At 41.8% G+C, this 26,820-nt stretch overlaps 2 protein-coding genes across 2 annotated transcripts in view; both read left to right on the plus strand.

The window, feature by feature from the left end:
* Positions 1-26,820, plus strand: part of LOC146672608 (uncharacterized) — a 322,020-nt gene that overhangs the window by 102,612 nt on the left and 192,588 nt on the right. The window lies entirely within an intron of this gene.
* LOC146672613 (uncharacterized) lies at positions 127-18,194 on the plus strand. Its single transcript, XM_085401272.1, has 7 exons — positions 127-1,014; positions 2,206-2,379; positions 2,593-2,766; positions 2,943-3,116; positions 8,449-8,622; positions 16,297-16,343; positions 16,492-18,194. Exons 1-7 carry the CDS (start codon positions 149-151, stop codon positions 17,025-17,027), a joined length of 2,145 nt encoding a protein of 714 aa, XP_085257398.1. The 5' UTR covers positions 127-148; the 3' UTR covers positions 17,028-18,194.

Raw genomic sequence — 26,820 nt, forward strand, 5'->3', positions numbered from 1 at the left:
GGCCAGCAGGATCATCTCCCACATCAAGACATCACGAAGCCTCCACATCATGTGCCACATCCCAGTCTTCTGCTGGATCACTGCTACAGTTCTGGAGGATGTGCTGGAAATCAGAGAGGGAGGACAGCTGCCCAACACCCTGACTGAGATGTACATCCACTTCCTGGTGGTTCAGGCCAAAGTGAAGAAGGTCAAGTATGATGGAGGAGCTGAGACAGATCCACACTGGAGTCCAGAGAGCAGGAAGATGATGGAGTCTCTGGGAAAACTGGCTTTTGATCAGCTGCAGAAAGGAAACCTGATCTTCTATGAATCAGACCTGACAGAGTGTGGCATCGATATCAGAGCAGCCTCAGTGTACTCAGGAGTGTTCACACAGATCTTTAAAGAGGAGAGAGGACTGTACCAGGACAAGGTGTTCTGCTTCATCCATCTGAGTGTTCAGGAGTTTCTGGCTGCTCTTCATGTCCATCTGACCTTCATCAACTCTGGACTCAATCTGATGGAACAACAACAAACAACATCCAAGAAGTCTGAAACAGGAGAATCTGCAAAGAAACACTTCTACCAGAGTGCTGTGAACAAGGCCTTACAGAGTCCAAATGGACACCTGGACTTGTTCCTCCGCTTCCTCCTGGGTCTTTCCCTGCAGACCAATCAGACTCTCCTACGAGCCCTGATGACACAGACAGGAAGTAGCTCACTGACCAATCAGGAAACAGTCCAGTACATCAAGGAGAAGCTCAGTAAGAATCTGTCTGCAGAGAAAAGCATCAATCTGATCCACTGTCTGAATGAACTGAATGATCGTTCTCTAGTGGAGGAGATCCAACAGTCCCTGAGATCAGGAAGTCTCTCCACAGATGAACTGTCTCCTGCTCAGTGGTCAGCTCTGGTCTTCATCTTACTGTCATCAGAAGAAGATCTGGATGTGTTTGACCTGAAGAAATACTCTGCTTCAGAGGAGGCTCTTCTGAGGCTGCTGCCAGTGGTCAAAGCCTCCAACAAAGCTCTGTGAGTAAACATGAACTCATCGCTTCATTGTTAAAATCATGGGAAATAAATCAGAAATGCTGAGTTCAAAGAGCACTGTAACATTTTTTTAAAATAGTAAATTAAATGATCATCAGTCACTCTGTAAATATATGGTAGTTTTAATGTTTCACTCCAGCATTTCTAAAACACACTTTGTTCTGTAACTCTTATCAAAGGACAATCCAGACCCAGCCTATAAGAACATGAGCTCTGATGCTTCAGCCCCTCTGACAGGTTTATTATCCTCAGCTTGTTCACTTGTCTCCAACTCCAGGAGTTTGGTTGTTTTATTCTAAAGCACAAACTTCACCTGCCAGACTTCACCTACATCTTTTTCTGATGTTCATAATTTAAGTTCAAGTTTGTATCTCACTTTCAGTGCACACCCTCCCTTTTTAAATATAAATCTCTGCTGTGCTGTCATGTTTTCATCCTGTATGGAGGGAGAAACTCGGTCTTCATTACTGAAATTGCCTCTAAGGTCGTGTTTCTTGTCAGTAACCATATGTAACTGTAAGGCTTCCATAACCAGTGTTATCACAGAATTACAGTGGGTTCACTCTGGGTCCTCTACAGTTTCTTCCCACTGTCCACAGACATGCAGTTAGGTTACCTGGTGATCTAAACTTCATGCAGGTGTGAGTGAGAGTGGTTGTCTGTCCCTCTGTGGGCTTAGTGGAAGAGACTGGATGGATCTCTGCTTTGTCTTTGATATATGCTGACAGCAAACATTCTCCATGAAGTCTGCATTTCAGCTCATCTCCTTTATACACACCTTTAACAGGAAGATTTTTATACAGCTAGTGTTTAAAATCCAGTGTTATTCACAATACACATGTAATGAGCATGATTATTGAATTACTAAAATTTTCTAAAATAATTGTTTTAGTTAATATTGTATGACAGTGTACACAGAATTATTAGCTCAGTAGGCAGAGTGGTCGCCCCATGATCATAAGGTCAGGGGTCGAATCCACCGAATAGTTACCTTGTGGTACCCCTGAGCAAGGTACCATCAAGGTACCAATCATGTGCACTGGACTGGTAGCACTCATAGTCTCATAGGTTTAAATAAATTAAAAAAAAAAAGGGTTCAACATATAAACAAATTTAATTTGATCACATATATTGTTTGTTTTTTTTGTTTTTGTTTTTTCCTTTCTCTCTCAGACTGAGCAGCTGTAACGTCTCAGAGGAAGGCTGTGAAAATTTGTTGTCAGTGGTCAGCTCCCAGTCCTGTAGTCTGAGAGAGCTGGACCTGAGTACCAACAGCCTGAAGGCTTCAGCAGTAAAGCTTCTGTCTGCTGCAGTGGAGAGTCCACATGCCAAACTGAATGTTCTGAGGTCAGATCAATTTGTATTATGTTTAGTTCTGTTTGTTTATGTGTTTGATGTTTGTTTTTGTTTATGTCTTTATCCAGTTATCCTTGTTTCATAGCATTTTTATTCATTTCAAAGTTAAACAGAAGTTTTACTAACCTGCTCAGCACAAGACAATAAGCTATTGCACCTTGATTACACTTTAACAACAATCTTTATTCATGTTTTTATCTTCAGACTTAACATCTGTGAACTCTCAGAGGAAAACTGTGAAGCTCTGTCCTCAGTTCTCAGCTCGCAGTCCTGTAGTCTGACAGAGCTGGACCTGAGTATCAGAAAGCTGCAGGATTCAGGAGTGAAGCTTCTGTCTGCTGGACTACAACGTTTAAACTGTAAACTGAATACTCTGAGGTCAGATCAGAAAACATTTAGTTTTTAGAATTATTAATTAAAGTTCATACATATGATGTTGTATCTTAGTATCTTTATGTTTTCTTTAAAAATAGAAAGTCAACATTTAATGTTGTGAAATGTATTAACAAACTCTACATGAGTACTTGTTTTATAGATTGTCTTTTATTTTTCAGACTGAGTGGCTGTAACCTGTCAGAGAGAAGCTGTGAAGCTCTGTCCTCAGTCCTCAGCTCCCAGTCCTCCAGTCTGAGAGAGCTGGACCTGAGTAACTCTGACCTGCAGGATTCAGGAGTGAAGCTTCTGTCCGCTGGACTAAAGAGTTCACAGTGTGCAGTGGAAACTCTCAGGTCAGGATTCAAACTTTTCCACAGATGATCATTTGAAATGTGATTTATATTATTGTATAAACAGGTAACTTTTACAGCTGTCAAGTGAACTTTTATTTACATTTGAGTGGATAATTGGACTCTGAATTACTAAAAGTTGTTATAGTCATGTCTTTGTTTATTTAAAAAAATACTTCACGTACTGCCTAATTTAAAGATTTAGGCTCCTTTGGGCCCATAATATATATATTTGATTTCTTTGTGAATGAAATTAGGAGGATATTGGCGACTGCTGATTGGCTCGCTGTTTGTTTTTTATTCACAGTACTTAATTTTAAAGGCTGATTTCTCAAAATGAGATGTTTATCTTTTCTTCTACAACACGTGGAGCCACCAAATCTTCTTGCTTGATTTATTCATTACAGTTTGATTTAAAGAATATTAGACTCGTAACATAATAAATATATTTATTTCACTTCTTCTTGAGAGAAAGAGAGGGATGACTGGGTGAGCTCCAGTGGTTCATCCCAGCAGAGAGAGCGGCACACTGGGCTGCAAATGATCACAGTAGTAATGGCCATAGTTTGATAAAACAGGCAGTCTTACCCTGTAGATAATACAGGGTTCTGGTGCCGATGTGGGGGAGGGGAGTCGCCCGGTACTAACTACATACTACTAACTACCTCATCCAGATGTCTTCCGTACTAACCTTGATAACAAGTAACTGCAGTAGCCTTATAGGTCAAATCAGTTTCACCTGTTAAAGTTAGCTCCACTATTAATTAGGGGTGGGGGAAAAAATCGATACTGTGTAGTATCGTGATATTTTGTTTGCTAATAATGTATCGATACAGGGACAGCAGAAATCGATATTTTGTTACAAACAATTTTTTCTCTGAAGTCAACATGCTCTGGAGTCAGAGCATGTTGACTTCAGAGCATGTTGATCCTTTTTCTGAGCAACAATCCTGACATTCCTTCACTGTCCAAATGTGTTTAACTTTTTTTTTTGGCAGCAATAAACATGACAGTTTACTTATTTTAATTTAAGACATGTTTAATTTTAATTAAGTTTGAAACTTTTTTATTTAATGTAAAATTATATATTTTTTTTAAATTTACTTTCAAATTCTTCAGTTGCTGAAGGGGCTGCATAGTTTTCATAAATTGCATAGTTCAGAATAGCTATAATTGTACCAGATGGTTGCATTCAGTTAAGTTGGACTAGACTGTAATACAAACCGTTCAGTTTGTCAACAATAAAACTGACTGAAATGAGAGAAAGACTGAGTGTGAGACTTTGATATTAGATAAAATGAATATTGATAAAGTTTACCTTTATGTGCAGAATTTAAATATCGCAAAATATTTTAAAAAATCGCAATAATATCGTATCGTGCGTTAAGTATTGTGATAATATTGTATCGCGAGTTGTATGGTGATTCCCACCTCTACTATTAATGGTGTCACTTGTTATTTCTGGGATGAGTTTAGTAGCCTGAACAGCTGCTTAAAGGAAAGTAATTAAATAATAAAAATAACCTAAGTCCGGGGGAACCTGCAAGAGCTGTTTGCACAAAGAATAATGCTCAGACTTTGAGGTTTTATCGTTTTACACAAGGTTTAAAAATGAATGTCCACAATTGAATTGCAGAAATTGTTATTGAGCTAATACTGATGTAGTTGTTATCTTTGGTAAGGAGAGGTTGGAGGAAGGATGAGCACAGTCAGGCCTAAAGATGCTCTTAATAATAATAATGGATTGCATTTATATAGCGCTTTTCGAGACCCTCAAAGACCCTTTACAATCCCACTACAGGGAGTGCAGAATTATTAGGCAAGTTGTATTTTTGAGGAATAATTTTATTATTGAACAACAACCATGTTCTCAATGAACCCAAAAAACTCATTAATATCAAAGCTGAATGTTTTTGGAAGTAGTTTTTAGTTTGTTTTTAGTTTTAGCTATTTTAGGGGGATATCTGTGTGTGCAGGTGACTATTACTGTGCAGAATTATTAGGCAACTTAACAAAAAACAAATATATACCCATTTCATTTATTTATTTTTACCAGTGACACCAATATAACATCTCCACATTCACAAATATACATTTCTGACATTCAAAAACAAAACAAAAACAAACCAGCGACCAATATAGCCACCTTTCTTTGCAAGGACACTCAAAAGCCTGCCATCCATGGATTCTGTCAGTGTTTTGATCTGTTCACCATCAACATTGCGTGCAGCAGCAACCACAGCCTCCCAGACACTGTTCAGAGAGGTGTACTGTTTTCCCTCCTTGTAAATCTCACATTTGATGATGGACCACAGGTTCTCAATGGGGTTCAGATCAGGTGAACAAGGAGGCCATGTCATTAGTTTTTCTTCTTTTATACCCTTTCTTGCCAGCCACGCTGTGGAGTACTTGGACGCGTGTGATGGAGCATTGTCCTGCATGAAAATCATGTTTTTCTTGAAGGATGCAGACTTCTTCCTGTACCACTGCTTGAAGAAGGTGTCTTCCAGAAACTGGCAGTAGGACTGGGAGTTGAGCTTGACTCCATCCTCAACCCGAAAAGGCCCCACAAGCTCATCTTTGATGATACCAGCCCAAACCAGTACTCCACCTCCACCTTGCTGGCGTCTGAGTGGGACTGGAGCTCTCTGCCCTTTACCAATCCAGCCACGGGCCCATCCATCTGGCCCATCAAGACTCACTCTCATTTCATCAGTCCATAAAACCTTAGAAAAACCAGTCTTGAGATATTTCTTGGCCCAGTCTTGACGTTTCAGCTTGTGTGTCTTGTTCAGTGGTGGTCGTCTTTCAGCCTTTCTTACCTTGGCCATGTCTCTGAGTATTGCACACCTTGTGCTCTTGGGCACTCCAGTGATGTTGCAGCTCTGAAATATGGCCAAACTGGTGGCAAGTGGCATCTTGGCAGCTGCACGCTTGACTTTTCTCAGTTCATGGGCAGTTATTTTGCGCCTTGGTTTTTCCACACGCTTCTTGCGACCCTGTTGACTATTTTGAATGAAACGCTTGATTGTTCGATGATCACGCTTCAGAAGCTTTGCAATTTTGAGACTGCTGCATCCCTCTGCAAGATATCTCACTGTTTTTGACTTTTCTGAGCCTGTCAAGTCCTTCTTTTGACCCATTTTGCCAAAGGAAAGGACGTTGCCTAATAATTATGCACACCTGATATAGGGTGTTGATGTCATTAGACCACACCCCTTCTCATTACAGAGATGCACATCACCTAATATGCTTAATTGGTAGTAGGCTTTCGAGCCTATACAGCTTGGAGTAAGACAACATGCATGAAGAGGATGATGTGGACAAAATACTCATTTGCCTAATAATTCTGCACTCCCTGTATTCATTCACTCTCACATTCACACACTGGTGGAGGTAAGCTACAGTTGTAGTGGTAGGTTAGGTTTTGCCCAAGGACAAAATGACCAAGACAGAGAGAGCTGGCTCATCAGACAGACAAGCTCATCTTGTAACCTACTGGTTCGCTGGTCAGCACACCAGCTGACTAGCGAACCGGCTAACTAGCACACTGGCTAACTAGCACACCAGCTAACTAGCACACCGGCTAAATAGCAAATCAGCTAACTAGCAGACCAGCTAACGGCAGCCACAAGCTGAAGGACGATTAAATGTAGTGGAGATATCAGAGATGACACTGGTGTGTCCGATTCACTCTTTAGCACTCTGGTCACTCCGGTGTGTCAGCCAGAACACCACTGAAGGCCAAATGATCCCAGCATGTGGAATAAAGAGCTTAAGGTTTGGTTTGAGACACTTTATTCTTTCACTGATTGATTCTTGCGGCTGTGATCATGTGTGTGGTTTCTTACAAAAAGGAAGTACACAATACAAATACATGACAAATAAGATGAATAGATAAGTTACATATCCAGTTATATGTACGTACATCAGTATAGCTAATATAGCCATATATAAGGACAAAGATCACAGTACTATAATGCAGTAATGTTAAACACAAAGGTGTATATCTACATAAATCTGTCCTATCAGTGATCAGGGTACTGTAGTATACTTCCACTACATAAACTATAGAAACTAAACGACATTAGTGTGACTTTAAGTTACCATCAGTACAGACGAACTGATGGTAGTTGTACAAAATAAAGGCATTGCAATTATTGTGAAGGGCTTCCGGTTAAACTAAGATCAGCTGATTACCTCATAACAAATTGTTTGCTATAGAACGCAGCTCCCACTCTTCATTAATATCATGTACTGTAACTCCCAAGTAACCATGGTTACCCAGCCACGCCCAGTAGTCTCCAGAGACCAACAGCTGGTGCACGTTGTAACGCCGTGGCTTTCATAGTCTCTCCTTTTTCTACAGCTCATGTGTTCTTCTTGTGATGGTGCGTCTTGAGGGAGGCTCATACATGCCGTCATTTGTTGATCCTAAGAACGTTCCTCAGACCGACTTCTTCAACAACACTAATCGGCCTGCAGTTTGTAGCTACTCACTTCACTGTGGTGTTTGTTAGCTTGTCTTTCTTTGGTTTTATCCTGACTCCTCCCACAAGCTGATCCTACGTAGTCTGCCCAAGCCTCCCACCTCTGTTTGTTTGGGTGGTTTGTTTGCTGCCATCAACAGCGTGTAATGCATTTAAGTGATACTTCAGACATGAAGTACTGCGACAATAAAAAACTCAACTTTGCTTAAAAATAACTTTAGTTGTATCAACACTGCCCTCTGGAATAATTAGACTTTGGTGACAAACTGATGTGATCTCCATGTTTCCTTTGTTGGACTGTGGGCGAGTGTCAGAACTGAATGTACTGAGTAACATGTGGAGTTTAAATATGTGTCAGTTCCAGTTTTAGAGCTCTAAAGTGCAGCTATCATGTTAGGAATATGTTAGGAATAGACAGGAACACTGAGCACACTGAGGTCAAATCTTTATTTATCCAGTTCATCTGTAGGCTGAGCTCAGTCCATCCATTTAGTGAAATGATGTTTAAAGGTCTCCTTGTTCTGTGAGCGTGCACAGATCCTGAAGCAGAAAGCCTGGGTTAACAGAGAAATGATCATCACTGTGATGATGCTCACCATCTCTGACTGGGATTTGAGGTTTTGTCAAAGCAGCAAAGAAAGCCTGGCTATGTTGGACTGGGTGTGGAAGCAGCTCCCAGTTTGAGTTCAGGAGACAGACACCCTCTCTACTTTGACGATCAGCTTCAAACTTTCCTTTTTGATAAAACTTATAGTTAGAGCTGGATCAGGTGACCCTGAACCATCACTTAGTTATGCTGCTATAGAGATGGATAACAGATGGATTGTTGTTTTGTGTGTCTGCAGTCTGTCAGGCTGTCTGATCACAGAGGAAGGCTGTACTTCTCTGGCCTCAGCTCTGACCTCCAACCCCTCCCATCTGAGAGAGCTGGACCTGAGCTACAATCATCCAGATGACTCAGGAATGAAGCTTCTGTCGGCTGGACTGAAGGATCCAGGCTGGAGACTGGACACTCTCAGGTATGGAGAGAATGTCTGATATAGGAGGAAGAGCTGGAATCATTTCCTGTGTCTTTCACTCACTTCCTGTTTGTTTCCTGCAGATGAGACATGAACAATCACACATGCAGGAATATTTTCAGGGACAGACACACTAGTCTAGCTGGATAGTACATGGATATTTATGTAGGGGGTCTTCAAGGAGTCTGTTTGCAGGAACATTAATGATAACTGATAAGTCATGTTGAGAGTTTCATTAAAAGTAGACTTACAGTTAGGTAATATTTGGACAGAGACAACATTTTGTAACTTTAGATACAAGTATCAGCCATGTGTGTGTTTCCCATGCTGTATGTCCACAGTCACAGTGACAGTCAGTGACACTGACAGAAGGATGAAACAAGGCTGTGAATCATTTCAGTCTGTGTGTGTGACAAAGAGGCAGACAGGAGCAGCTAACATTTGGAAATGGAAGCTTACTGGAAACACTACATTCACGGCTGAATTCACAATAGATTTGTTCTCAAGTGCACATTTAGCAGCTAATGCTAATACTGTTTTCCCTTTGCTTTCTACAGCAGCTATTGCTAAGTAGGCCACTTTGCTCCGCTAAGGATTTGTGTGACCATGATGGAGACTCTGATAAGCTAATGCTGCTAAGCTAATGCTGTTTATGGGCCCTGTTAGAATCAATATTTCATTCTCATTCTGTTGTTTGAGAACAATATTAACGTTTCACATCATTATAACACAAGGGAAAAGGGTATTGGCATTAGCTACTAGTGCTTATTCACCTCAAATTACCTTTAGCTGCTAATGGTAGCCTACTTAGCATTAACTCCTCACTAATATAATGCTAATTTACATCAAATTAGCATTAACTGCTCATATTGTTATAAGGAAAGAGAAAACGGTATTAGCATTTGCTGCTAATAATTATTCACCCCTAATTAGAATAAGCCGCTAAAAGCAGCCAACTTAGCATTAATTCCTCACTTTGTTGTTACCCAACGGAAAAGAGTATTAGTATTAGCTACTATCATTTTTAATAAGTAAGAGAAAACAGTATTAGCAGTAGCGCATAATGCTAATTCACGTCAACGTAGTATTAGTTAATAATGGCAGCCTACTTAGCATTAACTGCTCACTAATATAATGCTAATTCGCATCAAATTAGCATTAGCTGCTCAAGTTGTTATAAGGAAAAAGAGAAAACGGTATTAGTATTAGCTGCTAATAATTATTCACCCCTAATTAGAGTTAGCCCCTAATGGCAGTCTACTTAGCATTAACTCCTGACATTGTTATAATGCAGGGGAAAAGAGTTACCATTATCGGATAATGCTAATTCTCATCAAATTAGCATTAGTTAATAACGGTAGACTTCATATCATTAGCTGCTGTCATTCTTACAAAGCAAACAGTATGAGCATTAGCTGTTAATCCTTTTTCATCTAAAATTAGAATTAGCCACTAATGGCGTATTGTTAAAAAGTAAGAAAAAACATTGTTAGCATAAGGGGATAATGCTAATTCACCTCAAATTAGTATTAGCTAATAACGGCAACCTACATAGCATTAGCTGGTCACATTGTTATAAAGCAAGAAAATATGGTATTAGCATTATCTGCCAATTCCTATTCACCTAAAATTAGCATTACCTGCTAATGGCAGTCTACTTAGCATTAACTCCTCACTAATGTGATGCTAATTCACATTAAATTAGCTTTAGCATTAGCTGCTAGCATCAGCCTACCTAGCACTAGCTGCTCACATTGTTAAAAGGGAAGAGAATACGATATTAGCATTAGCTGGTAATATTTATTCACCCCTAATTAGAATTAGCCACTAATGGCAGCATACTTAGCGTTAACTCCTCACATTGTTGTAATGCAAATGAGGCTAACTTGCATTAAATTAGACTGCTGTTATTAGCTAATGCTATTTAGCAGTAGCTGCTCACATTGTTATAAAGCAAAGGAAAACGATATGAGCATTAGGTTCTAATGCGTATTTGCCTTAAATTAGACGTAGGTGCTAATGGCAGCCTACTTAGCATTAGCAGCTCAGATGTTGTAATGCTAGGAAAAAGAGTGTTAGCATTAGCCGTTCACATTGTTATAAAGTTAAGGGAAATAGTGTTAGCATTAGCTACTCACATTGTTAAAAAAAGTAAGTGTTAGCATTAGTGCATAATGCTAATTCATGTCAAATTAGCATTAGTTAATAACGGCAGCCTATTTAGCATTATCTAATAATGTTGACCTTGGCCCACTGGAAAAGTTAAGAACTAAAGATTTAGGAGTGTTTCTCGATAGCTCTTTCTCGTTTGAGAAACAAATGAATTCTGTTATTAAAACCAGCTGTAAGATTTATATTGTTGATTGTCATTTATGCTTAGAAATATTTACTCATATATGCTTAGAGTTGTATAATCGATTGCATGATGATAGAGGTTTGATCCTTAGTAGTCTGTAAAGACTCTGTGTGCCTTCCAGAGTGCTCTGGCATGCACACAGCACTTGGGGCCATGAGAGAGGTCGTACCCTCTCTTACTGATTTATGGTGTAGGACAGGGGTCTCAAACTCAATTTAGCTGGGGGCCGCTGCAGGCAGAGTCTGGGTGAGGCTGGGCCGCATTAGGTTTTCCACAAGAAAGGCATGGTTAAAAAATTCCAATCTTCTCAAATCTCTTTATTTTTATTTTTTAACACAAAATATGAAAAATAAATAAACAAATTAGAATTAATAAGAAAATAAATCAATCTGTAATACATAAATAAAATAATAATAAGATATTTTTAGTCAGTGAACTTGTGTGTTTTTTTTCAGTCTTCTATATCTGCTGTATTTAGATTGAAATGTCTGTATTAACAGTTCTATAACCTTCTTCTGAACATGAATGGAACACTGTAGAAAATGAACTGTTCTTCTGAACATGGCTTCTCTTGCCTACTCCTTGCTGCTAGAGACCTGGCAGCGTTTCCTCTCGCATAGCCGAGCCAGATTTGGCCTGAGGGAGGAAGCAGTTGCGACCCTCAGTATGTCTTGAAGATGATCATCCGTAAGTCTGGACCTGTACTTGGACTTATTGAAGTTCAAAGTGGAGAAGAGCTTTTGGCACAAGTATGTGCTACCAAAAAGGCACATGGTCCGCTTGAACATTCGGGAAAGCCGAGGGAAACTAGGGCTCAAGTCTCTCAAAAATTGTCCAAGCTTGTCTGCTTTTCCACTCACCTCCCTGAACTTTGCTTTGAGTTCAGAGTTGCACTGCAGCTCAATGAGCTCCATTTGAAGCACAGAAGGGGCATCTTGCACATCAAAGGAGAAGGGGTCCGCAAAAATGTGAAAGGTGGCTCTGTGTGTCTTGAAGTCAGCAAATCTGTGATCAAATTCCTCCTGTAGCCTCAAAATGACATCAACATACTCGTCAGCACTGAATGGTGTGCCTGCATCCACGAGTGCCTTGCATGCTGGGAAATGGCAAAGGTTTGTCTGAGAGAGCTGAGCTTTCCAGAGCGCCAGTTTTGTGGAGAATGCTCTCACGTTGTCATAGGCAGCACTGACAAGTTGCCCCTGGCCTTGTAACGTCTTGTTCAGTACATTAAGCTCATGTGTCATATCAACAAGAAAAGCTGAGTCCATGAGCCATTTGGGATCAGTTAGCACAGGAACACTAACTCCATCCTTCTCCATGAAGGCTTCACTGCTGCTCTCAACTCAAAAAGTCTCTTTAATACATTTCCCCTGCTGAGCCAACGTACCTCAGTGAAGTCGAGCACATCCCCATATTCTGACTCCATTTCCTCTAAAAAAGCTCAGAACCTTCGGTGCTTTAAGCCCCTGGATTCCTCTTCCAGTTTGTTTTGTGCCACCAGTCCATGTTTCCTCCCTGTCATTGATGGCGCTCCATCTGTTGTTATTCCAACAAACCTCTTCCATGGCAAACCAACATTCTCAATGGCATCACACAGCTTGTAAATATCTGCTGAGCGGTGGTCTGGCCATGCATTGGAATTACTGTGAGCAGCTCCTCCATCACTTCAAAACTGTCATCAACACCACGGACATACATTGGGAGCTGGGCAGTGTCGGTGATGTCTGTGGTCTCATCAAGAGCGACTGAGTATACACTGAAACATTTGGCTTTCTCACACAGTTTGTCATAAATGTCACTTGACAGGTCAGAAATGCGATCTGCTGCGGTGTTGGCAGAAAGGCTGATGTTGCTAAACTGACCTTTCTTTCCCGGACAGACTATATTTGCAGCCTGCAATATGCACTTTTAGACAAATGCACCTTCTGTGAATGGCTTCCCTGCTTTAGCAATCATCTCACTAACCACGTGGCTCCGACTGCTGCATTATTCTCTTTGGTTGCTTTCTTGGAGAAATCTTGCTGCCTCAGTAGATCTGTTTTAAGACTGGCAACCCGGTTCGCTCTCTCGTCTCCCTGGTATTTTGCATCCAGCTCAGCATGTCTAGTTGTGTAATGACGTTTCAAATTGTATTCCTTGTGCAGCGCAACTTTCTCTGTGCAAATAAGACAGGTCGGGGTGCCCCTGTGCTCAACAAAGAAATATTGCATTTCCCACTTTTCCTGAAATTGTCGGTGCTCATCACCAACCTTTCTCTTCACCGCAGGCTTTGAAAAAGACATGTTTGGGGCTATGTGACATTTATAATTCTACTTGGTGTCACTGTCGCATTGAAGTTTCAATCAAGCGTTTAGCCGACGGACGGGGAACGTCTCAACGCGTAGAGAACGTCATTTCTGCTTCTTTTTCTTGCAACCGTAGCACGGCGATCGGCAGATAAAAAGCCGGTAGCAGTCTCCTTTGTTTTTACGCTCGATGTTCATGTCTTTCATGACGACACGAACACCGTGGCGTTTGCAGATGGTAGAAAGTGCAGGGATAGCGAGCGCAAAAAAGGCGACTGCTCACGGCGCCGGGCTGTTGTTACAGGAGAAAGAAGCGGAAATGACACCGTGACATATAACAAATAACATCAGCTGTTTCTGATGTTAGTTGTTTTGACTGCTTTTACATTATATTGAAATATATGTAATGTTCATGTTTGCTGCAATGCAAACGCAGTGATGCAAATAAAAACATGGAGCCACAAATTACGGTGCGACCCTATAATTAGTCCGGGTTACCGGGGACTGTTGTTGCCGATGAACAGGTGTCGCTATGTGACTGCAGACTAAATTGGGCTGCATTGAGTTCATGACTTTTCTTTTATCCCGCCGCCTACGCATCACTGTGAGAGTTAATATGAGATCTCTCTCTGTGGAAACATAACTTTAAATCCCACTGACGTGTGTATAAATCTATATACGTATAATGTCCCGCTGGGCAGCAACTTAAAAAAACAACTTTTTTTGAAGTGTTGTGAACGCAGCGCGCTGGGGCGAATGTCGGCGTTTGCCCAATAGAAAGGAGGAAGCCAGCCAGGCACAGGAAAGAAAGAAACACTCCAGGGCAACGCTGCTGGAACTTTGACTCATTGAGAAATGTTTCCCTGCTTGCATCAAGCCCGGCTGGTGTCCCCTGAGATCCATATCCCACCCTGATTGGTGGGTTAATTCAGCTCCGCCCACAACACTGTAAAGTGTCATACATTATCAAACTAACATTACATTTTCATATTAAGGTGGGGCCAAAAACTATCGTCCTGCGGGCCGCAATTGGCCCGCGGGCCACGAGTTTGAGACCCCTGGTGTAGGAGGACACCTACTCTGTGTCTGGTTAAGTATAAGAGCCCTTTGTTAGGGGGACCGCTGGACTCTTAGCACCAGCTTTGGGGTCACAGGGTCACATCTGGAACACACACACACACACACACACACACACACACACACACACACACACACACACACACACACACATTCACACACACTCACACTCTCACACACACACACAGACACACACACACACACACACACACACACAGACACACACACACACACACACACACACACACAGACAGACAGACAGATAGACAGACACACACACACACACACACACACACACACACACACTATGCACAGACTGGTACTCTTTGTTCATACCTGTGTAAGACGTCATAATGAACTTGTGCATATTCATGTAAGCTCAATAAAGAGCAGTGTTACGAGGGAGCAGACGAGAGCGACTGAGGTCAAGTGAAGGAACGGCGCTGTCACAGTTCTCTCCCTCATCAATTGTCTGGTTCCAGCGGTGGGTCTGTGCTAGACGACCCATCACCAGCTTTTTCCACTGGTTACCAGTACGTGGTAGAATCCACTTCCAGATCTGGTTGTCTTTAAATCTGTGAATGGATTGGCTCCATCTTATCTCTCTTTAACAAAAGAATCCAAGTGGAGCCCTCAGGTCTGCAGATAAGCAGCTTCTGACCAGAACTAGACGTAAAAACAGAGGTGAGCTTTATCGATGGCTGCAGCCAAACTCTGGAACAGTCGCCCTTCACATCAGGTCGTCACCAACACTGGACATTTTTAAAAGCCGGTTGGAAACACATTTGTACTCTGTAGCTTTTGTTAAGGTTCAAAAATTGAGGAAGGAGAGTACAAACAACCATGGTCCAGAAGATCTTGGTCAAACAATGATTTTAATGAATACACACGTGTGGGAAGCCAACTCTGTACGCAGACAGCAATTGATCTTCGACTTACTAAAAGCAGAAACAATTATTTTATAACATCAGGGTTTGATTAATGACGCCCCTTCATGCGTCACAGATACATTTTATACATAGATCAGATCAACACCACAATGACTTTTAACACAGTTCGAAAGAACATCATCTTCTATTTTCATGGCCGGCACTTCCTTTCTACCTTTCAGTTCCTCTTTCTTGCCGAGACAACAAGGAACGGTTCCTCTTTTACCGAGACAATTTTGCACTTACAGCCAGACATGACTAACCTCTCTCCTCTAAATAAATCTAACTAAAAGTGTGTGTGTGTGTGTGTGTGTTGACCTCACTCAGCCTCTATGTCACCTCTCGCACTTCTGACCTTTCACCAGACAGAGAGACAGAAGCCACTCTCGTATATGTAATAATCGAACCGAAACTGTGGATATATCATCTACTAAATACATGTTTTAATCAAGAACCTCTACTAAACATAATAACTGTGTGCATAAGCATCTTAAGGCCTTCTTAAAGCTATCTGTTACATTGTTAGAGCAATGATCAACTTGAATAACCTAGTAATTCAAATAGCCTCGTCCAACCCGCTGCTCAGAATAACCTAAGACTGCTTTCACTTCTGCAAACTCTCTGCAAGCCTATTTCCTGTCAGCCTGTGACTTTTAGCCTTTTCTGACAGACACACTGTTTAAACCTCTGAATGCAATATCCATGCTGCAGATTATATTATTCTTAATGCAATGGTAATGATGATAATTATTTAACAATAGCAGTAAAATAATTTCCCTGCTCCACACTTTCAATCCTGACCAGTCTTTATAGTCATTACTGTGTATGTTTCCTATTTTCTCTCTACTCTGTGCAGCACTTTGGCTCAAGCTGTTTTTAAATGTGCTGATAAATAAATGTAGATTTCTTTGAATAAAACAGTGGAGCCGAGCTTTGAGCTCAGTGTGTAACAGTGTGTGTGTGAGAGCCATGTAATGTCCATGTGTGCATGCTGACTGTGCTGCTCTGACCCCCCTCCTCCTTTCAGGGTGGAGCCTGCTGGAGTCCGATGGTTGAGACCAGGTCTGAGGAAGTGTAAGTGTGTTTTTAATGGGATTCATGAAAACAAAGCAGCACACATTCAACCATCTTCATCATGTCAGGAGTCATCATCAAAGTGTCAATCAATGAACAGATGATGGATCAATAACTGCAGCTGGATTGTGTTTGTTCTCTCCATCAGATTCCTGTCAACTCACAATCGACACAAACACAGTGAACACAGAGCTCCAACTGTCTGACAACAACAGGAAGGTGACACGTGTGGAGGAGGTTCAGTCATATCCTGATCATCCAGACAGATTTGATGTTCGTCCTCAGCTGCTGTGTAGAAATGGTCTGACTGGTCGCTGTTACTGGGAGGTCGAGTGGAGAGGAGGCGTTTATATATCAGTGAGTTACAGAAGCATCAGAAGGAAAGGAGGCAGTGATGACTGTTTGTTTGGATACAATGATCAGTCCTGGAGTCTGTTCTGCTCTGATGATGGTCCTCAGTCTGTCAGGCACAATAAGATACAAACATTCATCTCCTCCTCCTCCTCCTCCTCTGTCTCTAACAGAGCAGCAGTGTATGTGGACTGTCCTGCTGGCACTCTGTCCTTCTACAGAGTCTCCTCTGACACTCTGATCCACCTCCACACCTTCAACACCACATTCACTCAAACTCTTTATCCTGGGTTTATGTTCTGGTCTCCTGGTTCCTCAGTGTCCCTGTGCTGAGTGGAGTGTAAAGAGTGTCTCCTGTTACAGAAACACTCTGACTGTTGAACAGATAGTTCAGTCTGTACATGTCTGTCTCTTTCACTCACAAACACGTTTTCAGATTCATGGATTCAATCAGTTGATGTTTGAAACTCTTCTAAATGATTCCTTGTAAACTTCTTCCTCTTCAGTCACAAACAAACAGGAAGTGATGTCACATGTGTTCCTGTCCACACAGCAGAATGAGTCTATTGCTGACAGTGATGTACAAACAGAGTGAGCATTTCTGAGGCCCAAAATAAACTGAGTAGTTCACTGAATGAACAATGGACTGTGAGCTCAGTTCCTTCATCATTAGTATGGATTATATATGTATATGTATTATATTAGTATCATATATATCAGGTGCTGCTGCTTTCAGTCATTGTGCAAATGTGCTGTTTGTAAGCTTGTAAAGCTGCAGTCAGCTGAGACTGAAGAAGTCACCTGATCAGTGAGCAAACGTTTCTGAAAACGTCCAGATGAACAGAATCAACCTTTTGGGATCAGCCAGCAATGCAGCATCATTGTTGTTCAGCTTCAGAGGTTTGCAGGAATGAACTGATGACCAGAAACAGCTGCAAAGTCCAAGAAAATACCAGCTGGAGTTCAGCTGCATTTGAAGAAGTCAAAGAAAAGTAAGGATGGCAAAGGGCGACGTTTTCTTCCAAAGAGCTGCAAACATGGTCGACGCCTCATTAGAAGAATCATCTGGACATTTGTGAGGAACTCTAACCAAGAAAGCAACGTCACACAGATCCAACAGACAGTTTCCATGACTGCAAGTGTTGAGTGGAAAAATGCTACATTGCATTATTGCATCCTCTCACCACAGGAGGCGCTGTTGGCACCACTGATTGCTGATCAGCTGTTCTCTGATGATCTGATTGATACTGTGAATAACGGGACTCACTGAACTCTGTGACACAGTGAAGATTACAGAGTTTAACTTCACCCTTTAAGACTGACCACAGAACCAAGTCCGCCAGAGCTTTTGTTATATTTTTACATGCTGTGGAGCCATTTGTGGGAGCATTTCAAGTTGCTATACATCAATACAACTGTTATAGCCCTAATTTTAATAATATGTATGCATTAAGTCCATAGTAACTACATAAACTGCAAAAAAAACCTCTGCTCATCCATCTCTGTGTGTATCAGGATACATTTGGTTCATAATACACAGAAAAATCAGAGTTATTACCTGTAATAAATGTGAAAGATTCCTGCAGTGATAACCAGGCAGGACTGAAACACATCCAAGCTGTCACCACGGTAACAGCACCGCCCATCCACAGGTGAGTGGGGGAGCAAAAAGAGGGACTTTGACCATTTTATACTAAAAACACTCAACTAATGTTTCTAATATGAAACAAATAAGCCCACATTAATGTGAGCGTTTATTAAATAATAATAATGATGATTTCCTCCTGATCTCATTTCCACAGCAGAGAAAACTGTGGTGTATATTGAGGTGGAGGGTGTGGTCTGTGGCTCAGGTGTAGAGTGAGGGTGGGGTGCACCACAGCAGCATGCTGGGACTGCTGAGGGTGGAGGAGGGAGTGATGATGACATCAGAGCTGCAGCACAGAGACCAGTGAACACACAGTCTGTTCATCTTTGCATAGATACAATATACAGCACAATATTGAATGACAGACACGCTGTGGGAGCTTCCACAGATACACTGACGTCAGCATCCAGAGTCCTCCTGCTGCTCCCCCCTCAGAGCCCCGTGATCAGCACCAACACATTCAGTTAGATGACAGAGTCCAGCTGCAGCTAGAATCAGCTCCCCTCTGTGAACAACAGCACAGCGTCAGTGTTTCACACTCAGTGAAAGGAGGAAACAGCAGAAGAACACCATGTGTGCTACGTTTCCCAGGACACACTACAAACTGCACAAATACAGAGCAGCACGTGGAAGGACCTGGAGCTGCATTTACAGAGCTGCAGACAGCGTGATGTCCTGTATGGACAGGTGGAAGGAACCAAGTCCTCAGCTGGAACACTCGTGTTTGTCCACAGACAGGAAACACAGCAGGAAACTTCCTCACAGAAGTGCAGCTCATGGATAACACACTTCCTGTCAGTCAGAATGAGGCTGCAGCCAAACACAGAAAGGTGTTTTTGTCCAGATGAGCCCAGAGAAGAAACACGAGTGTTCACAGACATCAGAAGCTCAGAGAGGTGAAACATGAGGTTGGAGTCCTCGTCAGCATCCAGAAGAGCTGCTGTGAAACCCTGAGTACTCATGACAGACTCTGATGGCACAAACACATCATGATTCAAACAGAAAGACAAACATGGAGCTCCTGATCCTCCTGCATGAGAACAAGCTGACATGAGCGCTGTGTCTGAGAGTGTCTCCCTGTCACAGTGACAATAACACAGCTGCTGCTCACAGTCATTAAACTGACCTGAGGTCAGCTGTGCTCCTTACATATGAACCATGTGACCTCACATCAGTGCTGTGGATGACTGTAGTCATAGAAGAGTAGAGCTGTAGCAGGTGGTGTGAGGAGGAGGTGGTGTATTCTAGTTAACGCAGTACTGAAACACTCCAGCAGAGGGCGCTGTTAAGTCCTTATTGTAACACAGTTACTGTGTGCAGTTAGACTTCATACATAATCTGCACTTATTTCCATCAGACATGCTGTCAGTCAATGATTGGTTTCTATTGATTCTACTTCCTGTTGACTCGTTTGATGACAGTGAAACAATCACAGCTGATTGTGTGATGATGTAAACTGTCACTGTTACATTCAGTGTGTGTGACATAATGTTAGTGCAGGCTGATAACAGCCTGGTTCTGTTAGAAACACATGAACGTGTCCATAGATCAGTGTGTGTTTAACATGAGAGCTTCAGCCCTGCTGATGTGTTAAATAAAGACATGCAGGAAAACTGATGAGACTCTGAAATAACTCTTTATATTTATAATGTAACTCTGCATCAAAAGAACAACAAAGGATCCCAGACAGGTTTCTGTGAACAAAGACCATTCTGATGTTTCTGTGTTTCTAACACTTTGACATTATTAGTAAGCAGACTGCAGTGAGCAGCATTTATAAAGAGCTTCTATATAAAGATATGACAGCTGTTTGACAAGTTTATCACTCTGTGTTTGGACCTGATCAGTCCAGCTGTTTACTTGAAACATGTTCATTTACCTGTTCTGTTATATTCATGTTCTTGTCTCTGTTGAAAACACATTTTAATGTCCCTCAGATTTTTCTCCCAGATGAATAAATATAAAAATGACACAAACTGACTGCAGCTACTTTTTGTCCTTTCTGTCAAAAACCTTCATGTGACTCATGAGAGACACGTTTCAGCTGTTTGTGACAGATCAGAGGCCAACAAGTCATTTATAACACTTTCCATCATTGTTTAAAGTTCTCAGTGTTTCTGTGTTGCTGCGTATAGGATCTCCCAGCATCATCACTGTGCTGTCCAATCATTGTGTGCGAGGTTACCCTTATAGTGCGATGTGTGTTTGCACAAAGAGAAGCATGTGTCTCAAATATAAATAAGCACAGAACAGAAACAGCTGCTCGTTTCTTCTGTTTAGAGTCAAGTTAGTGTTTTGTGTCTTTGTTTGAGGCCTGATGTCGAGCAGAGGTGTGTGTAACTGCACTGCTCTGTTATATGTGTGAAGTGTGTGCTTCTCTTCAGCATCATCTTTGTCACTGCTGATTCCTTTGTGTCATCATGTGTTGAGAAGAGAGAACAGTTATAACGGAGGAGCAAAAGGAAGCCCTGAAATCTGCATCAACAAGGAAGTGTTGGCTCACCAGTGATCCCAGCAGAGCCACTGGTTTGGCTCCAGTTGTTCTAGATTCAATGATGTTGTTGCTACAGATACATGTCAGCATCTTTATTGTAGTAAAGTCTTGTAATGTGAAGATAGAAACAAGGCAGCAAACAGCTCCATGATCTGATCTTAATGATGTTGTTTTTATTCCTGTCTGTCAGAACTGGATTGGAAACTATCAAAGGTCTAAAAACAGCCTCGACCCACCCACAGAGCAAACTTTACACACGTCATCTTTCAGCTACAATCTTTGTTGCAGGGATCTTCTGCCAAACAAGGCTGAGAGAAGATTTCTTACAGCTGTCATGTTGATGCTGTTTCAGTCTTTGGGCAAACACACTCATATATTAGGGCTGATATCAGGGCTGCACAAGTTCTTTGTGTTTGTGATCATGAATAATAGAAGTGTGGAAGGCAAACATGTTATTGTTGGATGAAACTTCATGAATCCTTTGTAGATTTGAGCTGTTGGAGCCTTTCTTTTCTCTTCAGGTGTACAGATGCTGAGGAGGCAGGTGGAGCAGGTGGAGCTGTTGTGATGCTGCAGAGGGTGTGTCTTAGTAACTCTGTGAGGCAGAACTGGATCCAACATTGTGGATGTGTTGATGTTGGAGCCATTAAGAGTCTCTGGCCACACTGTAGGATTTCCCTTTGATCCACTGTGGGGGCATTTTGGAGTCTGTCAGTGAAACTCTTCATGTTTGTGTTTGACTCCAGTTTATAGAAACAGAGAAATGTGTCATGCTTTTGTTCGGCCTCCACAAATACACACATTTGTTCATTGGTTGGACTTTTTGGAAGGAGACACATTGAAAACCATGTTAATAAGATCTTGTTGTTTCCTGTGGATCCGACACAGAGAGTGGACTTCAGACAGAAAGCGTGGAAGAGATTTTAGAGGCCGTGTGTGGCAACAGGAAGTTTCTGTGTGTTTGCTGATCTTACATGTGGAAAACAACACGTGATGTTTGTGAAGTTCTACAATGATCATTGTTCTCACAGCATTTTGAGTGGGAACAGTTCAAACTGGGAGTAGTGGGAGTTATTTACTGATTGAAACAAGCTGAATGTTTCTGTGACGATGAAGATCAGCAGCTCAGCTGATCAATGAACTGACATCTATCAGTCGTTTCATGAGATGAAGTCATCAGCAGACATTTGTTCTGACTGTGTGATGAATGTCAGAAGGTCAGGGCTCTGCTTTAGTCACTGCTTGATGATCATTGGCTCATTGTTGAATCCAGGGGCCCAGTCTGACCTCTGACCTTTGCTGCAGGTCTTCTGTGTTATCTCCACTTTCATGTCTGATCTTCTACTTGTAGTCCTGTGTCTACATATACAGTGGCTTTCAAAAGTATTCGACCCCCTTGAACTTTCCCACATTTTGTCACATTACAGCCACAAACATGAATCAATGTTATTGGAGTTCCAGGTGAAAGACCAACACAAAGTGGTGCACACGTGAGAAGTGGAACGAAAATCATACATGATTCCAAACATTTTTTACAAATAAATAACTGCAAAGTGGGGTGTGCGTAATTATTCAGCCCCCTGAGTCAACACTTTGTAGAACCACCTTTTGCTGCAGTTCCAGCTGCCAGTCTTTTAGGGTCTGTCTCTGCCAGCTTTGCACATCTACAGACTGAAATCTTTGCCCATTCTTCTTTGCAAAACAGCTCCAGCTCAGTCAGATTAGATGGACAGCGTTTGTGAACAGCAGAAATTGAAATTGAAATTGCAGTGAAGTCAGCTAGAAACTTACAGTGACGTGGACATCATGCAAAGACTGCCAGACTCTGTAATACTGCAAATGATCAGTGACTCAGGTTAACACTAAACTTTAAACGGCACCTCTGTGTCTCTGTGTGCTGAACATCTAGGATTGAGTCAGGCTGCATCAGCTGAAGCTGTTATTTGTATATATCAGTATTTTTTTATTCAGGTGTGGGGAAAATACGTAAGACTGCAGTGAAGCGATGCACCAGATGAATCCCTGGCCAAAGGTATCGTACTCAAATCAGACTACTGATCCAGCCACATCAGCCTTTTGTGAGGTCTGTTTAAAGTAGACTAAAAGTGAACTGCAGGTTCCTGAGAGGTGGACTGTGAGCACAGAAACACATGTTCATACATACAGCTGCAGCAAACTTACATTAATTTTAAATAGATTTGTTACTCTGATGTCTGTCTCTGTGTTAGTCCTCTGACAGACTGGTGACCTGTCCAGGTGTGCTCTACCTACTACTGGGACAGGTTCCAGCCTCTGTAATAGAAATGTTCTGTTATTCTCATTTAAAGTGTTTAAGTGCTTATGCATATGCTTAGTTGTGACACTGTTACTGTTCAGTGAAAGTTGCTAAAACTAGATGAACTTACTTCAGCAGTTTGAGAAAACAACTCCCTTTACAGGTGCTGATAAGGCCAAGAGCACAAAACAGCACAACCATTGATGCGTTAGGTTTCATAGCGAGACACGTGAAGTGTGGTAGGATCAGTTTGTAACTTCCTCCCTCTTCCTTGGAAGGCGTAAAGGAGGAGGAGCACGACCTCTGTGGCAGCGCTGACATGACTGAACTGTGATGTTTGATGTGTGTTGGCGCAGTAATAAATAGCTTGATCACAGCTCTTTCTGTGTTGCAGACTTTATTTAAAAAATTCCACGAAACCCCCCCCCCCACTGTGAACCTGAATTGAATATTCAGAAGACATTTGTTTAAATAGTTCTACAAATCTGAGCTGTTGGTGTGTCCTTGGATTGTGTGGTAATAATATTAGAGCCTGCAATCTTTCTTACTGGATCTCTACTATGAGTCATGTTACCTGAGATTAGTTCTATGTTTACCTGTCAGCCTGGACGAATGTGCTGTGTGAAGAATGTAAATGACATCAGATCTGAACTGCTTACATCTAAGGAGCCTGTTCATATTTAATTGTAATATGAACCAATGATTTTCTGATTGATTGCTGATATATACAGTGGGGCAAAAAAGTATTTAGTCAGCCACCGATTGTCATCATTTTAGGTGGGGGAACTTGCACAGAGGTCAGTAATTTGCACCAGAGGTACACGTCAACTGTGAGAGACAGAATGTGAAAAAAAAAAATCCATGAATCCACATGGTAGGATTTGTAAAGAATTTATTCGTAAATCAGGGTGGAAAATAAGTATTTGGTCAATAACAAAAATACAACTCAATACTTTGTAACATAACCTTTGTTGGCAATAACAGAGGTCAAACGTTTACTATAGGTCTTTACCAGGTTTGCACACACAGTAGCTGGTATTTTGGCCCATTCCTCCATGCAGATCTTCTCGAGAGCAGTGATGTTTTGGGGCTGTCGCCGAGCAACACGGACTTTCAACTCCCGCCACAGATTTTCTATGGGGTTGAGGTCTGGAGACTGGCTAGGCCACTCCAGGACTTTCAAATGCTTCTTACGGAGCCACTCCTTTGTTGCCCGGGCGGTGTGTTTTGGATCATTGTCATGTTGGAAGACCCAGCCGCGTTTCATCTTCAAAGTTCTCACTGATGGAAGGAGGTTTTGGCTCAAAATCTCACGATACATGGCCCCATTCATTCTGTCCTTAACACGGATCAGTCGTCCTGTCCCCTTGGCAGAAAAACAGCCCCATAGCATGATGTTTCCACCCCCATGCTTCACAGTAGGTATGGTGTTCTTGGGATGCAACTCAGTATTCTTCTTCCTCCAAACACGACGAGTTGAGTTTATACCAAAAAGTTCTACTTTGGTTTCATCTGACCACATGACATTCTCCCAATCCTCTGCTGTATCATCCATGTGCTCTCTGGCAAACTTCAGACGGGCCTGGACATGCACTGGCTTCAGCAGCGGAACACGTCTGGCACTGCGGGATTTGATTCCCTGCCGTTGTAGTGTGTTACTGATGGTGACCTTTGTTACTTTGGTCCCAGCTCTCTGCAGGTCATTCACCAGGTCCCCCCGTGTGGTTCTGGGATCTTTGCTCACCGTTCTCATGATCATTTTGACCCCACGGGATGAGATCTTGCGTGGAGCCCCAGATCGTGGGAGATTATCAGTGGTCTTGTATGTCTTCCATTTTCTGATGATTGCTCCCACAGTTGATTTCTTCACACCAAGCTGCTTGCCTATTGTAGATTCACTCTTCCCAGTCTGGTGCAGGTCTACAATACTTTTCCTGGTGTCCTTCGAAAGCTCTTTGGTCTTGGCCATGGCGGAGTTTGGAGTCTGACTGTTTGAGGCTGTGGACAGGTGTCTTTTATACAGATGATGAGTTCAAACAGGTGCCATTCATACAGGTAACGAGTGGGGGACAGAAAAGCTTCTTACAGAAGACGTTACAGGTCTGTGAGAGCCAGAGATTTTCCATGTTTGAGGTGACCAAATACTTATTTGCCACCCTGATTTACGGATAAATTCTTTACAAATCCTACCATGTGAATTCATGGATTTTTTTTTCACATTCTGTCTCTCACAGTTGAAGTGTACCTCTGGTGCAAATTACTGACCTCTGTCATCATTTTAAGTGGGGGAACTTGCACAATCGGTGGCTGACTAAATACTTTTTTGCCCCACTGTATATATATATATATATATATATATATATATATTTTTTTTTTTTTATTTTTATTTTATTTTTTTTTTTTTTTACATACATAGTTTTTTGTTGCCTTATGGTTCCAAGCGCTGTCACCAATCTTTGCATTTTGTTATTATCTCATGACACTTGTTTAATCAGCTACCATCTCTCCTGTGGACTTTTTAATGTCTACAGTCTCAGACCAACACAGCCCTGCCCTTCCCATATTAGATTCTTGATGAATGTGTGTTGTTGTTATTCAGCCTGGTTCAATGTGCCCCTTTTTAACTTTGAGCACCCGCCCCTTTAAACCTCTCTGCACAGCCCTGCACTGAACTCACTATCTTCTCCACCTAACAGCCTCCACATGTTCTCACTGTAATTTCCCCTCATGAATGAATTTATGCTGCACTAATGTGAATGTTTGCAGGGAAATCAAACGCATATCACACGCAGTACTCGAGCTGACTTACCTTTGTTTGAATGACGACTTGTACGCGCTGACTCCACAGATAAGGTACGAGAATATGTCAGGCTACGTCTTCAGGGTTTCTACTCCACGGCCGTATTTCATACGGGTCCACATTTCCACTGCACGCTATTTTCTGCAAGTACCGCCGCTTCGCCTCTGGACGCAATCGGTCTCTATACAGTCCGTTCTCTTTTGAGCTGCTTTTAAGCATCTTGTAATCGTCGTTCCAACACAGTGTGTTTGTTTTGATTCGTAGACCTCGAAAATGGTGCCGCGCTCCCACAATGCATTGCGGCGTGACGTCAACTCCAAAGCCCTATAGAACATGTTCTTTTTCATTGTCAAAATTATCAGGAATAAAGAAGAAAACTGATTCAAAACCTGTGGAACCTGCCAAAAAACAAGTTTTACTGCAAAGGATTTCTAGATGTGAAGGTTTTGTGGCTTTTTTCAGTTTCTAAAACAAACTCATTTGTACAGAAGGATATGAGGATGTATATGTCCGGTGGTGGGTTTTTTTCTTCTTGATTTAATGTATTCATTTATCTCTTCACTTAATCTTTCTTTATGTTTTTTTTTTTTTTTTTGATTTGGCATGAGCGATTTCCGGTCCTCACTCCAAGCCAGTTGGTGGCGGTAATGCACCACATGTTCTATCACAGCTGCGTCCGAGAGGACAGGAAACGTCTGTATGCGTCTGCAAACCAGGTAACTACACTCAGCTGAGCCTCTCTGCTAGTCGTTATTAGTTGGAGGGTTTTGCGTCACTTTCTCTCGGCTTGATAAAGGGCTGTATAGAAATCTCTGGTACGTAACACGTAACGTCATTTTTAGGGAGCGTCGCAGAGAAGTGAGGCTGTTTCTTTGTTTTTGTCGAGTTTTGATTGAAGACATGTTTCCA

Source organism: Rhamphochromis longiceps, linkage group LG3, assembly GCF_057381845.1.
Source record: "Rhamphochromis longiceps isolate RC_006_pf linkage group LG3, R_longiceps_female_GT1.1, whole genome shotgun sequence".
In the NCBI taxonomy this organism is placed as follows: Eukaryota; Metazoa; Chordata; class Actinopteri; order Cichliformes; family Cichlidae; genus Rhamphochromis; species Rhamphochromis longiceps.

Bases quoted from the DNA above. Each gene is read 5' to 3' on its own strand.
- LOC146672613 (XM_085401272.1), top strand. From the start codon at position 149: ATGTACATCCACTTCCTGGTGGTTCAGGCCAAAGTGAAGAAGGTCAAG. The intron at 1,015-2,205 runs GTGAGTAAACAT...TTTCTCTCTCAG, and splicing joins AAAGCCTCCAACAAAGCTCT to ACTGAGCAGCTGTAACGTCT. The intron at 16,344-16,491 runs GTAAGTGTGTTT...TCTCTCCATCAG, and splicing joins GAGACCAGGTCTGAGGAAGT to ATTCCTGTCAACTCACAATC.